Raw genomic sequence first — 15,329 nt, 5'->3', positions numbered from 1 at the left:
AGTGCTAAAACAGGGGGGAACCAGAGGGGCAAAGCGGTAAAAAAAGGGATTTTTTACCCCCAAAATCCCTTTTTTCGTAATTTTCCCGCCTTACATACATGATAGGACCACGTGAGTCATACCGTCTGAAAGGCAGTTCCATTCTGAAGAGAATAACGGTCGAATTATTATTCTAGGGTAATTAGGGCCGTCTCAGTGAATTTTTATCCAAATATACTTCTGTATAGGGTAAAAGTGCGGCATGGTAGGGAAATTTTTTCTGGCGGGCCTATTTTTTCACGTAGAAGATTGAAATTTTGCACAAACATTCAGTCCACCGAGTAGTATTTACCAGAAGTTTTTTTCCGATTTCTGCGTAAAAACAGAGGAGGTCCAGAGGGGCAAAAGTTGAAAAAAGGGAAATTTTGCCCCAAAAATTCCTTTTTTCAGGAATTTCCCGCCTTAGATACATGATGGAGACATGTGAATGGTACCGCCTGAAAGACAGTTCTATTCTGAAGAGAATGATTGGCGAATTATAGTCCTAGGGTAATTAGGGATGTCTCAGGAATTTTTTCCCTAAGATCATAGTGTTTTATGGTAATTTGGGGCATTGTGGGAATTTTTGGTACAAATTCTCTCGCCCTTACTATTCAAGATAGAAACTTGAAATTTGGCACACACATTCAGTATACCAAGTACTATTTATCAGATTTTTTTAGATGGCTACGATCACACAGAGGGGGTCCGGGGGGGGCAAAGTTCGAGAAAAAATTTTCCCTCCGAAATTTTCACTTTGACATTTTTTCCCGCTTCTGGTATATGGTATGGGCATGCAAGTGATACCATTTGAAAGCCAGCCCTGTTCTGGAGAGAATGAAATATGAACCATAATCCTAGGGCAAATAGTGATGATGCAGTAGCTGCTTGACTGAAAGTCTAAAAAATACCCCAAAAGCCGGGATACCATAAGGGTTAAACATCTCGCAACACATCTGACATGTATTCGCGACACATCAATATCGCGATAAAGCGGTTGAGAAACACTGAGCTAAGACACTCCAAGTTCCCTGCAGTTGGAGGTGGGAAGGGAGTTACATTCCACAGCAGCCCCTAATTAATTAGGCAACACTTCGTAACTTAAAAGAGTGTTGGTTGCCTATAAAACAGGGGTAAGACTTTTATCGACGTGCACATCATAGGGGAAAGAGTGGTTTAAATACTTTACATGAACCTGTCCTCCCTGTGCAAAGAACGGTCCTTTCAGACATGGCATAACGCCGAAAGCATTGCTCTTCGTTCTTTATTCTACTAAGTTCATGAAAGTACAGTTATCGTAACACAATTTTTGTTATTTTTTCTTTCAATTTCATTTTATTAACAATCTATCTAAAATAGACCTGCCCAACTTTGGTGCTGTGATAAACAATTTTTATTATTTGTATATCTTCATTTGTTCTAAAGTATGGAAGAGCCCGGTTAAGTGTAAAATATTACCTATTGTCACACTTGGGGATATTAGATACATTGTACTGGTAACAATAAACTGAGAGCAGCTAGCATATTATTACAGAAATTGTACTCCTGCCGGATTATGTCATTGAAATAACACAAAAGAGTTATATTTTGCATTGAAAGAGTGCATGCCCCCGCACCCTCTCCTGGATCCGCCATTCTCCTTGAGCTGACAAGTAAGTTGCTTTCAGTGCACTTTGAACGATGAAATGTAGGCAATTACATCAAGTCATTTTTAAAAAATGGAAATTTCACTCGATTTCAGAATACACATTGCAAGATTGCTTTCATTATTCTAAATAACATCTTGTGATAACTTCACCAGCATACTAGTACAAGCTTGTTTGACAGCTTACAAATCACAAGTCGATAACAGAGAATAAGCATACAGATATATACCTTCAATAACATTTTTATTATTTTCTATATTAACTAAAAATCATAATTTATTAAAAATTCTCTATATATCAGTAAAATACGTATTTAAAAGCTTTCCATAGTCTCAGAAAATATAACAAAAAAGTGTTATATTTTTGTTAAGTAGGCAAGTAGCCGATTCCCCCCCTCCTTGTAGATCCGCCACTGTTTGGAGTTTTGTGTAAAGTGGCTCTTTCGCCTGGCAGTTTAGTAGTACGATACCACTATGTTACAACTCCTTCATATGAAGCTGACAAATGAAATTGTTGTATACGGAGGACACGTGTTTGCTAAGCATATTTTACTTTATAATAGGGAATGGTGAATAACTGAACTAATGGTCGTCTCCTCATCCAGGTCTTAGTATCTCGACTAGTCTCAAATGAAAGGTTTTCAATTTGTTAATAGTTTTTGTGCAACATCAAGTAAGTGGTCGGCGTAGGTAAGTGGTTATCGCATTAGATTTCTACCCAGGCATCCCAGGTTCGAATCCTCGCAGGTCCAGAATTTTAAACATATTTTAATTACAATTTCAATCCATGCTTGGTGTGATATACGAAATCCCGTGTGGAGAAGGAGAGATATGTTTGAGCGACGAAAATGACAGAGAATTGGAGTATGTCCATAAGTGGGGTCAAAGATCTACAAAATTATCTCCTTCAATTGTTGCAAATTTGATATTTTCAGTTAATTTCAACCAGTTTCTAACTCATGTACGATCAATGTTTTTGTTTTCTCACATGCATCATGTAGTGAAATAATACAATATACACACAACAGTAACGGGCGCCGAAGTAAAAGGACGCAAAATCTGGAGGCGAAAAGAAAAGAAGGAAAGAAAGAGAGAGAGGAAAAATACTTGGAGTGTTACTATTATGTCCTTAAATCCTCTTCCTGCTTTAGGAAGTAGTCCTATAATGTTACTCATGTTAGAAAAATGCATGTGTACATATGTAAAATGGAAAGAAAAAAGTAATAAAAAGTCGGATAAAAAGTTGATCAAAATCAAGGAAAAGCCGGATTTGTTTTCGAAAATTATATTACATTTCACGTCAACCATGGTGGCGCTTCGCGGCTGGTCTGACGACCTCACTCACATGTACAGGGGCTCCGTCGTAAACTCTCGCCCCGGGCGCTAACTTTCCACGGCATTGGCACACAACGAATTATAATGTCATTGATGTATGGTACTCATTGAACAATACGCTCCATACAGTAGAGATTAATCTTAAAATGGAGAAATTTTACGTACATCAACTGCACAGCAAAAACTTCTTTCAGTGCTCCACAGACTTGCGAATTGTCGCTTCTGGTTGAAATATTACTTGTAAATTGGGTTGCATCTATTCAGGCATTTACAATACCATTAAAAGTACCGGACCCTTCCTAATGAAGTTACAGCAGTCAGTGGGTAATTAATTTTGATGTTAACTATACAAGCACTGTGTTTAAGTTATTACAAGAAAACACCATAAGTAATTTCTTGAAAGTATGTTAAAAATTTTGAATTTTAATGTTACTGAATGAACTTACCCAAGGCAAGAGCAAACTTTGATCGTGTATGGGATGATATTCTTCAAATACTGACAAAGATTGTTGGTTCGTTTGAACATTTGCTTACAAATTTTGCAGTGGCGTGGGTGGAAATCACTAATGTCATCATCATCGTCGTTTACAGCTTCTACAAATCCAATCACACTGTTTACCTAAATAAAATTTAAAATATATTTCTTTCAATTGCAGTCCTTAAGCTTTCTCACATAATACTTACATGAGTATGTCACGGTGAACGTAATTATATTGCTATTACATATTCAAATAGAAAAATTAGTCTAAGGATATGATGAGGGATTGTATGAACCATACATATTAATATTGCCAAGAAGTTTTAATATTTTATTCTCATTATTACAAATATTGTGTATTTCAATTTCAGTTTGGAAGACGTTCAAAGATTATTTTTGTTTTGGTTTTAATGCTAATTAACTCTATGGCCTATGAAACCCGAAGGTTCAATGTTGCGTTCACAAAAGCTCTCCACTGACCTCTATCCTTAGCCAACTGGATCTAGTTTCTACTTTGTATTCCTATTTCTGCGAGATCCATCTTAATATTGTCCTCCCATCTGCGCCTAGGGCTTCCTAATGGTCGCTTTCCGATTGGATTTCTACCGGGTGTTCAGAAACTAACTATGCAGGGCCATGTTGTGATGTGCTAAGTGATGACTGGTATGATTGGCAATTAGTAATACAACATTTTCCATTGTTTAACATATTTGAACCATATTTGACCAGGTATTTGTATTTGTTCACAGGTCCGGTTTGATTGAAGACCAACATCTTGTGTGACGTCATTGTGTTCCATGTCATCATGCTGACGATTGAACAAAGAGTGTTTCTTGTGGAGCATGTGTTCCGCAATGGAGACAAGTTTACTTCAGCAGTAGAAGCTGCATTCGCAGCACAGTTCCCAGGAGTGAAGATGTCTAACCGCAATGCTGTACAGAACCTCATCACCAAGTTTCGAAAAATGGGAAGCGTTCATAATACTCCAAAATCAGGTAGGCCATCCACAGCCATATCCGCAGAGAACCTGACGGAGGTGCAAGACGTGATGCTACACAGTCCAAAGAAATCGGTTAGACGACTAGCTCAGCAGGCCCACGTGTCCGTAGGTTCCGCTCACGAGGTTCTCCGGAAGTCACTGTTCATGTATCCGTACAAAATTTCGGTCGTGCATGAACTCGGCACCGATCGCCTGGCGCGTGTGAACTTTTGCAACTCGTTCCTGTCCTTCCTGCAGGACAATGGTGATGGGATCCTTGATAAAACGCTTTTCACGGGTGAGGCATGGTTTCACCTCTCCGATTACGTGAATAGCCAGAATAGTCGTGTGTAGAGTACGCAGAATCCGCATGAATTTCATGTGTCCCTACTGCATGACCAAAAGGTTGGTGTTTAGTGTTCCGTGACTCTTAAACGCATCATTGGGCCCATCTTCTTTCAGGATACTATAAATGCTGGACGGTACTGCACCTGCATTCTGGAGCCCTTCCTAGGGGAACTGAATGAGGACGAAATTGAGAATGCCTGGTTCCAACAGGATGCGGCGACTTCACATACCGCCAACAAGGCGATGAGCTTTTTACAGGACATCTTCGGTGATCGCATCATCTCTCGAGGACTCTGACCTCCGAGTTCACCCGACTCGACTACAACGGATTACTTTCTATGGGGTACGTTGAAGGGAAAATCCTATGAAGGGAATCCGCACAGCATACAAGAACTCCAAGCTGCACTGACACGTCGCATTCAGAATATCACTTCCGATGTTCTGCACAACGTCTTCAAGAACATGTATAAACATGTGAAACTGTGTCTTCAAGTGCAAGGGGATCACTTCCAGCATCTCTTATAACATCCATGACATTAAAGTTTAGCTTCGAGTTAATTTCAGTTGTTTAAAGTGGTTTATGGAAAGTAAAATACGGCAAGTTATGAACTGCATACTTACTTTCTGAACACCCTGTAGTTAAGATTGAAAGCGTTCCTACTTTCTTCTATCCTGGCTACATGACCTGCCTATCTGAGCCTTCTAGGTTTTATGACCCTAACAATGTTTGGTAAATTGTATAAAATAAGAAGTTCCTCGTTATGAAGTTTCCGCCATTCTCCATTCCCGTTCCTCTTGTGTCTGAATATTCGTCTCAGGATTTTGTCCTCAAATATTTTCAGTCTAGGTTCTTTCCTCAAGAGTAAGCGACCATGTTTCGCAACCATATAGAACAACAGGCATGATTATCGTTTTACATATTTTAAGCTTCAAATTCCTCGATAGAATTCGCGACGACAAGAGATTTTGAACTGAATAATAACATGAATTACCTGCTTTCAGTCGACATTTAATTTGCTCGTGATCATGGTCTTGGTCTGTTAGTATTGATCCTAGATATTTGAAAATATTTACTTATCAAAAAAGAAAAAAATATTAAAACATTCATAATTTACCGTATTACGATCCCGACGAACTTCCATTTATTTAGTTTTCTCTGCGTTTACTTCTAAACCCATGTCCCTGCAAGCGTTTAATAACATCTCTGCATTTCTTTCTATTGTTCTTCTATTATGCCGTATTAAATGTACATCGTCAGCATACCCATAACCTAGTGAATACCATTCAGCTATAGGCCCTGGTTGTTATTTTTGATTTTCCTTATAGTGTACTTCAGGACAAAGCTGAATAATAATGGGGACAACGCAACTCCTTGTTTCAGTCAATTCTCGACGAGGAAGCTCGTGGACAAAAACTTTCCTACTCGGACTTTACTTTGGGATTCGTTTAAATACATCTTAATTAATCTAATCAGTTTTTTCGGTATTTCACATTCTGCAAAGATGTTGTATAATATTTATCTCCTAATAGAATCCTAAGCCTTTCTAAAATCAATAAATAATTTATGTACCGGGGTATTGTATTCCCATTTATTTTCGAGTATTTGTCGAATGGTAAATATCTGGTCCACAGTTGATTGATTTCGTCTAATTATCTGCAATAATTTCATCCGCGTGTGGGATCAATCTTGCTAATAAAATGTTTGGGAAGGATTTTATAGGATATGACACAAGAGAAAAGCGTCGATAATTAATACAATCCGCTTTGTCGCCTTTCTTGTAAATTGGAACAATGATTCATTCTTTTCACTCTTGTGGTAATTCCTCCTTGTTCCATATAAGGAGAATGAGTTTGTGTATCTTGTTCCACAATTTTCCTCTCTAGTTAAAATTAACTCAGCCGGAATTTCGTCTACACCTGGAGATATGTGTTTATTTAATTTCTTTATAGCAATTTCTATTTCTGTTTTGCTATACTCTGAAATTTCTGGTTCTGTTGTGTATTTCCCTTTCCCCACGAACTTTAGTTTTTGGCTGCGTGTCAAGCAAATCGTCAAAAATATCTTTCCATATATTCAAGATGCTATCTGTATCAATAAAAATCGTTCCATTGTCTCTCTTTAATATACCACGGGCTCGGTTGATAGCCTTTCTTAAATTCGTTGATGCCCTTGAACATGTTTCGACATCTTTTATTTTACTATTATCTTCAAGATCATTTATTTAAGCTTTTAAAAAATAACGTTTCTCTCTTCTAAACATTTTGTAAGTTTCCCGTCTGATGTCAACGAAATTTAGTGTAGTTATATCGTTCGGATTTTGTGGCCAACGCTGTTTCGCCTATTTTCCCTTTTCCGTTAGTTTGGTGCATTCGTGGTCGAACCATGATTTTTCCTACGTTTTTCGGCGTGCCCCAATTTTTCTCTTGCTGAAATTTTAATGCTATCCCAAATTTGAACCCAGATATCCTCAACATTAGTGTTCTCAAAACTTTCTGAAAACGAGGGTTTATTACACTTCAACCTGGTACTCCCCTCTCGCCTGGTTCTCTTCTAATTTCTTTAAACTAAACCTCTCCGTTTTTAGATGTTAAATATTCTGTTTATTCAACGATAATCTCTCTCTCTCTCTCTCTTTCTCTCTCTCTTATCGATGCTACCAGCTAGTGATCAGTGTCACAGTCGGATCCTCTAAACGAGCGAACAACAATTATGGTAAACTGTCTTCTTCTATCTACTAAAACGTGATCAATTTGATTGTGTGTTCTTCCATCTGGCGAGGTTCATGTGTAATTATAAAAGTTGCGATGTGGGAATTTTGTACTCTTCAAGATAAGGTTTTTGGATGTTGCAAAGTTCACGAGTCTAACACCTTTGCCATTACTTTCCTCATGCAGACTTTCACCATAAACCAATTTCAAAATATCCTGTCGCTCTACCTTCGCAATGAAGTCCTCTAATAGAATTTTCATATGATATCGCGGTACTTTGTCGAATACCCGTGATACTTCTTAAAAAGTGTCCTTTCTATCATCATCCTTATCTTCTGTTGGGGTATGTACATTTAAAACAATAATATTACATCACCGACCTTTAAGAGTAATAAAAGAAAGTCTACCATTAACAAATTCAACCCGTTTAATTGCTGATTTTAAAATAATCGAAATTAAGATGCTATTTGTGTGCTCAATACAGAATAAAATTACAAAAATATATTATTATTACTGGAAATTAATGCTGTCCCCATTTCGAACATTTTCAAAGCACATAATTTCTAATGTATTGAAATTTCATTTCCTATCGGTAGTATGAAACGTTACGAATAGTTGAACTGTAAACTTCTATAACAGATCTCCAAGTGGTAGTTTTGTCAAGTTTTTTTTTTTTTTTTTTTTTTTTTTTTTTTTTTTTTTTAAAGAAGCCCAAAAGACGCTCTTGAAAACTGTTCTTATTTGTAAAAGAATATATAATGATCACTTTTGGTTGTTGCAATGGTCTGTCCAAACAGCTTGATTAAAAAAAATCAACACAGTATAACAACAGAAGGTGCTTCTCTTATATGAAAAAAGAGGAAGGAAAAGTTTTTTGTGGTGAGTGTACGGGGCGCCGAATTCTACTTTGCTCCGGGCACCGAAATCTCTAGCTACGGCCAAGGGCGCCCATGTTGTGGTTTCCAAGTGGGGGCAAGTATAAACGACGTTTCAAATATAGTTTCAAATTTTGCTGTAACTAATGTAAAAATTGTATTGGGTTTTCAATATTGCCAAGTACAATTTCCTCTTAGTGGGAGCAAGCCCTTGGCTATGGCTCTGGTAACGCGCATACTATTTCTAAATTATCGATTTTATTTGAAAAAGGTATCAACATTTATAAAACTTATGCATGTTTACTTTTAATTACATAATTAGAAAGAATCTACTTTGCGACAATATAATACCGATCTATAATAATTGTTCCAATGCAAATCGAATCTTACCGGATAGGAGTAGGCGTGAAATCCTGTGTTGATGGCGAAAATTTTCTTCAGGACTTCCAAAGCTGCTAAGTCCTTCTTCTTAGATATCAGATAGCGAGCACCCTCAGGCATCACAGCAAATGCACTCGCAAGAAGGACGCTAGGCATCCCCCCAATGGCCACAAATACCCTCCAAGACACAAACCGAAACTCATTGCCAGCTCCTCTTACAAGATTGTAATCCGACGGAATTGCCAGACGACAGAAACCTAATACATAAAGATAATATATACAGTATATATATATATATATATATATATATATATATATATATATATATATATATATATATATATATATATATATATATATATATATATAATTGTTTAAGTTTTAGAAAGAAATATTTGTTATAATTTGAATCCCGAGGTACAGAAGTTAGTATTTTTCAATGAAGAATAGTTATGGTCAGCGGCGTATTTAGGGGGGGGGGGGCTTCCGGGCTTAAGTTCGGGCTTAGGGGGGGCTTAATCTTACTTACTATAGTAAAGTATATAAAATATCTTGCAGAATTTTCTCATTTTCAGACAAAGCTTCCCCCCGAAAGTTAGCAAAGCCCCCCCCCCCGAAACAAAATCGTAAATATGTCACTGGTCATGGTTAGCCTTTGGGACAGGTAGACCAGGTCTATTCAAGTATTTCGAAAAATATAATACTAAAAATGATAATAAATATATTTTTACTGCAACGCACAAGGCCAATACATGTATATTTAAAAGATAGCAATGTTAATTAGACCTATTAGACCATTAGTTGCCGTAGTCCCCGTTTAGGGATTACCTACTTTAACCCACCTATAGAGAAGGCTTCTGATAGCACGCAGATTCGTTGCCACTATTCACGTGTCAAGGCATTTTTCGGTGCATCTATAATGGCAATTTAGTTAATCGTGTAAGACAGAGTGACCGTGGTTGGTAACACTAGCACCAAGGTAAGGACTGCATTTTCCCTCTGCATATGGTAAGAAACTTCAGAGATCATCTGTTGTTGGTCCTGCTATAGATCACATCCCCACGTTTTATGAATCTTGTAGCTGTCATAAGAAAAAACCTTGCAACCCAATCTTCCTATTTACTGTTTACATGTTACAACTTCCTGAAAGCAAGAAAGGTATCTCCACTCATGCAACACTGCACTCTAGTGAACAAATAGTGAACCTCCTCATTGAAAGCGTGTATTTTGGCACACTTCTCCTGCATGTCCAAAAGAATCCCTTGTTTCGGAAGCGATGAAACTGTTTTTTTTTTTCCTTTATGTCAGCGGGAGGGCGATAACAGGTAGCAAGCAAGACGTCCCAGAAAGTTGCATATGGTTGAACTCCTTGCAAGATGGAAAAAAAATGTTATATGTCCCTTTCAAGACTATGTTTACATGGTGCGATATGGTAGGGTGTCAAGATTTTTTTTATGACAGGTACAAGATTCATGTAACGTGGCAATTTGGTCATAGTAACACTAACTGTCTCTCTCGGAGAAAAACTAGGACGTTCGCTTCTTCCACAGGATGTTCTCTGTGGCAGGAAATCTAAAGTGATCACGTACGTGCTTTGTGTTGAGCACACATGCTCATTTCCCCGCTCCACTCACCTTTTCTTGTCACAAAAGTGAAATGTGACTTTTGAACGCAGATCAGACGTTGTAGATCAAGATAATTTTGGTAGTGGTGACTTTTTCTTCCTTTTTGGTGGATGCTGATTACTATAATCGCGCTCTTTTTATGCCAATGTATTTGCAGGGGTACAATGGACACAAATATACAAAGCCACATTTGGGGATCACGGCTCATACTGATTAGGATTTCAGCAAATATTTTGTGTTGTACAGGAAATAGCTGGACAAACGCTTCTTCTTCTTTTTTTTTTTTTTTTTTTTTTTTTTTTTGAAGATATCGTGAATTAATAGAACTTCTGGAATTCTGTCAGTGAAGATTGAGATTGCGTGTTTCGTTGTGGGCCTGATTCTTTAACTAGCACAAATATGAGACTGGCTTCCTCCTTCTTTTTGTTTCTTCTACGTTTATCTCTCTCTCGTTTTCCCATCTATGCCACAACGAAACCCGATCCTATCATACTTATACCCAATCTCAACCGAAACTGGGGACGGCGGATATGAATACAAGTAACGTAAAATATGTAAATGCGTATATAGATTAATTTGACGTAAACAGTAAACTAAAGATGACTTGGCAAGAAAACAAAATTCTATTTTATAGTGTATAACACATAAAATAATAATACTAACTGTAAAATAGATTACTTGTAGGCCTTATATCTGGAGAACTACATATACTGTAGCCAAAGCAAAACTACCACTTAACTCAGTATGGTGTGCTTATTCCGTAAAAAATATGGAATCTCGATTTAGGAAAAATTCAAAATTTTTGTGATCCCTGATCCAAAAAATCCAATATATTTCATCCAGTCAAATATTTTCTTGTACGCCTTATATCTGGAGAAATACATATAGTGCAGCAAAACTAAAACTACCACTTAACTCAGTATGATGTCCTTATTCCATAAAAAATATGAAATCTCGATTTAGGACCATCGAAAATTTTTATGGCCCCTGATCCAAAAATTCCAATGTTTTTCATTCAATTACAAATTTTCTTGTACGCCTTATATCTCGATAGCTACATATACTGTAGCGAAAGCAAAACTATCATTTAACTCAGTATGGTGTGCTTATTCCGTAAAAAAATACAAAATCTCGATTTAGGGGCCATTTAAAATTTTTGTGGCCCCAGATCCAAAAAATCCAATATATTTGATTCAACCAAACGTTTTCTTGTACGTCTTATATCTGGAGAACTGCATATAATGTATCCAAACCAAAACTACTACTTAACTCAGTTTGATGTACTTATTCCGTAAAATATACGAAAACTTGATTTATCTAGGGGCCGTTCAAAAATTTTGTGACTCCTGACCCAACATCTAATTATTGTTCAAGATCGTAATCTTTTGATCCATTTTTTGAATCATTCCTAAAATTTTTGTTTGATTAACACGACTATTCAATGAGCTCAATTTTTGTGTATTATTCACGATTGATAGGTGGCTTAATTGCTTGTTGAAATATGTTTATGATACTCACTATAATCTTCGACCGGTCAATCCACTTTCAGGTCGTCGTTGTCTTAGCATTGAGTCAAGAATGATCATAGGGATCCGCGGCTGGTTCCGTAAGTCCACGTTCGTCCATGCTGATGCGGGATGCACTCTCACGTTTAATCCTCTTGAACTTTGCCTTGGATGTCTCAAACAGCACACTGTCACTCGATATACAAAAATACAAGAGAGTATTGAAACATGTGTATGTACCGAACAATCCACTGTTAGTAATGCTCAACCCGTCAAAACACTGGCAATAGGCTGGGGAGCGCGCTTCAGCGTACTAAGTTATCACACTTTAATATAAATATATAATTTTCGCATAGTTTATTAATCTTAATGCTCAACCCACTACTCCTTGGTAATAAGGTAGGGAGCACGTTTCAATACAGACGTACTACACAGCTTGGAATGGCACACCCGAATTATGCTTGTGGGTGGCACAGAGCAGCAACCAAGAAGGGTTCTGCTCCTTTACATTTAGACGCGCGACTGAATGTCTCCTTGGGCAGTTTTGGTATGTATAAGCTTTAACGGGAAATTCCCGATTTTCACTCGTAACATCGGGACCAGAATTGTGGATAAAATTATTGAATCTTTCCTGTAGAATGCACGCCGAGCGATTTTCTTTTTCGTCACGTAAGGAGTCCTGGGCGATTTGATCGAAGCCACACACACACACATAGACAAACATATATGTATATGGTTGCGAGAGAGTTTCTACGAGGCTTGTTCAGTAAGTTCGAAGTTCACATTAACTGTCTATATTCCTCTCATTAACGCAATTAATGAGCCTCAAAAAAAAAAAAAAAAAAAGGTAACAAGATACTGGCAATAATTCTATAGGTATTGTGGGACTTCCACCAAATGGGTCAATGAAGTTTCTGACACTGAAGATATTAATAACGATGTTATAACGATAACGATAATATTGTTATGCACCGCATTCACATGCCACTTTAATCTTGATCCACACACGTTGTTCTTTCCAAAACATATTGCTGTGGTGCATCCACTTCCCTCTTCTATTTTACGACATCGCTGCTTTCGACTGAATAACACAAAGCCACACATTTCATTGCCTCATATTCTCGTATCAGCTACGAAATGTTCCTAGTGCTGAGACAGCTCTCTAACGTGAGAACAGTGGTGCCAATCTAAAAAGTTATAAAATCCCATCTTGAGAGTCAGAAAGCCCCATTTCACTTTTGAATTCCCCATGATATAACAATTACAAGATAATAATAATAATAATAATAATAATAATAATAATAATAATAATAATAATAGTAATAATAATAATAATAATAATAATAATAATAATAATAATAATAATAATATACAATAATAAAATATGATCCTAAAAGTATTTGGTGTTCCGTGTATATCAAATAGTTTGTGAAATAATATCTCCTTAATGAAAACATTTTTTTAGCCAGAAGTGCAGTGTCTATCACGCCTTGGTGTGATAACCTGATCTGAGCCTAATGATATTAACTTTGATCTTCATATATTTTGCATGGAACGTTTTGGAAGTTGCTTGTTTATTGTTTGATATTTTCTTTCTTTCTTTCTTTCATTCACTCGTTCTCTATTTTATTATTTTCTTTCTTTAGATACCAAAGTACAATTTTCGTTTCTTGGGGGTTAATTTTTGAGCATCCGAAACCACTTCCTCAGTAGCATAAATTTTCCTGATTTCAAAAAAAAAAAAAAAAAAAAAACTAAAATTTGAAACACTGATTTCACGCTTTTAATGACTCATTATGTATGTTTTTCGCCTCTAGAAAATTTCGTTGGCGTAGATTTCATATAGTGAAAAATCCCATATATGTTACCAATTTTGATAAAAATTCCCTCTGCTTCTTTACAAGAAATTAATCTAAAAAATCCGACGAAATGGGATTTTCCCAAGGGTTGGCATCACTGCTTGAGAACCACTACTTTTTATCCAACCCACGTATATGAAACCATTCAAAGCTCATAAATGTGCCTAAATTTTGTATATCATCGTATTCATCGTACCATATTATCCGTACCTAAATATTTTGTACGGCATTGTTAACAACCGTACAACTAAAATATTATTTTTATTTTGTTAAATGTTAAGACGTAATCATTTTCTTGTAAACTTACCAACACTAATACAATAGCACAAGGCCCAAGCTAAATCAAGCGACACCAGCGCTGATCCTCTTCTCTCCTTTGTTAAAAATTCAGTCATATACAACATTATCACTACAGTGTTGCCACTGATGCTGAAAAATAAATTATATTTTCACTAGCAAAGCAAATTCTTCATAGTTCGAATGAACCTAGAATCTACGCCTGCTCTAGGCGGGATCAAGGCCGGCTTCACCATGTGTGGAACATTTGCATTTGCACGGGAGGCAGTTTCTAAGAACGGCAAAATCTGTTATAACTACTGTATATTATTTAAAATAAATATTTCTTGTTCGGTAACAGACCTCATGATGATGGTAGTTAAATTAAGCTGACCTATTTGAATACTACATTCATAAATCATGTTTAGGTCGCATTAGGTTAAGGTCACATGGATAGTGCTAAAGCAAATGGTCAAATAAATCCCAGCATGAATTGCTTGATTGTTGTCAAATAGAAGAACTCAATTCTCGAACAGTACCGAATACTTGTTCCATTTGGTTAGTTATCATAATTTTCATACGAAAACTAATCTTGTCTTTGTCACAAACAAGTTCCTTATTATCGAAGGTGGAAATAAGTTTTTTTTTTTTTAAATTCTAACAGATGTAGAAGAAAAATCAAGAAATAAAGATAAAAAATCTAGTTGCACTGGAATTACAAACTGGTATCTTGAGACTGAAGCTCGATATTGAATTCTATAAAAAAGGATTACCGTCTTTCCTCTGCAGGTGTGTTTGCTCTATCTTTCACTAACATAATAATTATTATTTAAAGAAAAAGTAGACACAACGAGATTGCATTTGCAGTCTAGGCCGTTCTCAGTGCGAGTACTCTTTCCATCTCCTTCGTTGAGCATGATGTGGTAAATATTTAAAATCGTGGCTTTTAAGATTTGGAGTTTTTTGAGGAAAGGGGACGGCAAATTGCCTAAGACCGGCCCTTGCCGGGACAATCTCCTTTTAAAACTGCCGTTTTTAACATTTGCACTTTGTTTACTTCTGAAATGTTCGTTTTATTTGAAACATTACATTAAACATACAAGCAGTTATTCTAATCCTCAGAGGAAAGATAATGAAAACCCCCGCCGAACAAATTAGAAGTAGCGGTGATAGTGTATTTTAACGTCCCACGATTACCCACCAAGGCTAACAGAGACGGCGATGATGTGGTTGGTGATAATGGTGAAATGATGAAAGTCCGGGAGAATCCACTCGCAAAGAGTTTATCCACTATAA

The 15,329-nt window shown here is 36.7% G+C and overlaps 1 protein-coding gene across 1 annotated transcript in view; it reads right to left on the bottom strand.

The window, feature by feature from the left end:
- The window catches only part of LOC145662197 (uncharacterized), a 47,819-nt gene that overhangs the window by 18,703 nt on the left and 13,787 nt on the right, over positions 1-15,329 (bottom strand). The window contains exons 4-6 of the mRNA XM_081727531.1: positions 14,065-14,186; positions 8,778-9,025; positions 3,445-3,617 (exon numbers count right to left, since the gene is read on the bottom strand). Coding sequence (XP_081583657.1) covers positions 3,445-3,617; positions 8,778-9,025; positions 14,065-14,186 — 543 coding nt within the window. The remainder of the gene's footprint in view (positions 1-3,444; positions 3,618-8,777; positions 9,026-14,064; positions 14,187-15,329) is intronic.

This window comes from Thermobia domestica, chromosome 10 (assembly GCF_964235325.1).
Source record: "Thermobia domestica chromosome 10, izTheDome1.hap1.1, whole genome shotgun sequence".
Lineage (NCBI taxonomy): Eukaryota > Metazoa > Arthropoda > Insecta > Zygentoma > Lepismatidae > Thermobia > Thermobia domestica.
The sequence above is the reverse complement of the archived record's forward strand: the minus strand, read 5'-3'. Positions and strand labels throughout refer to the sequence as shown.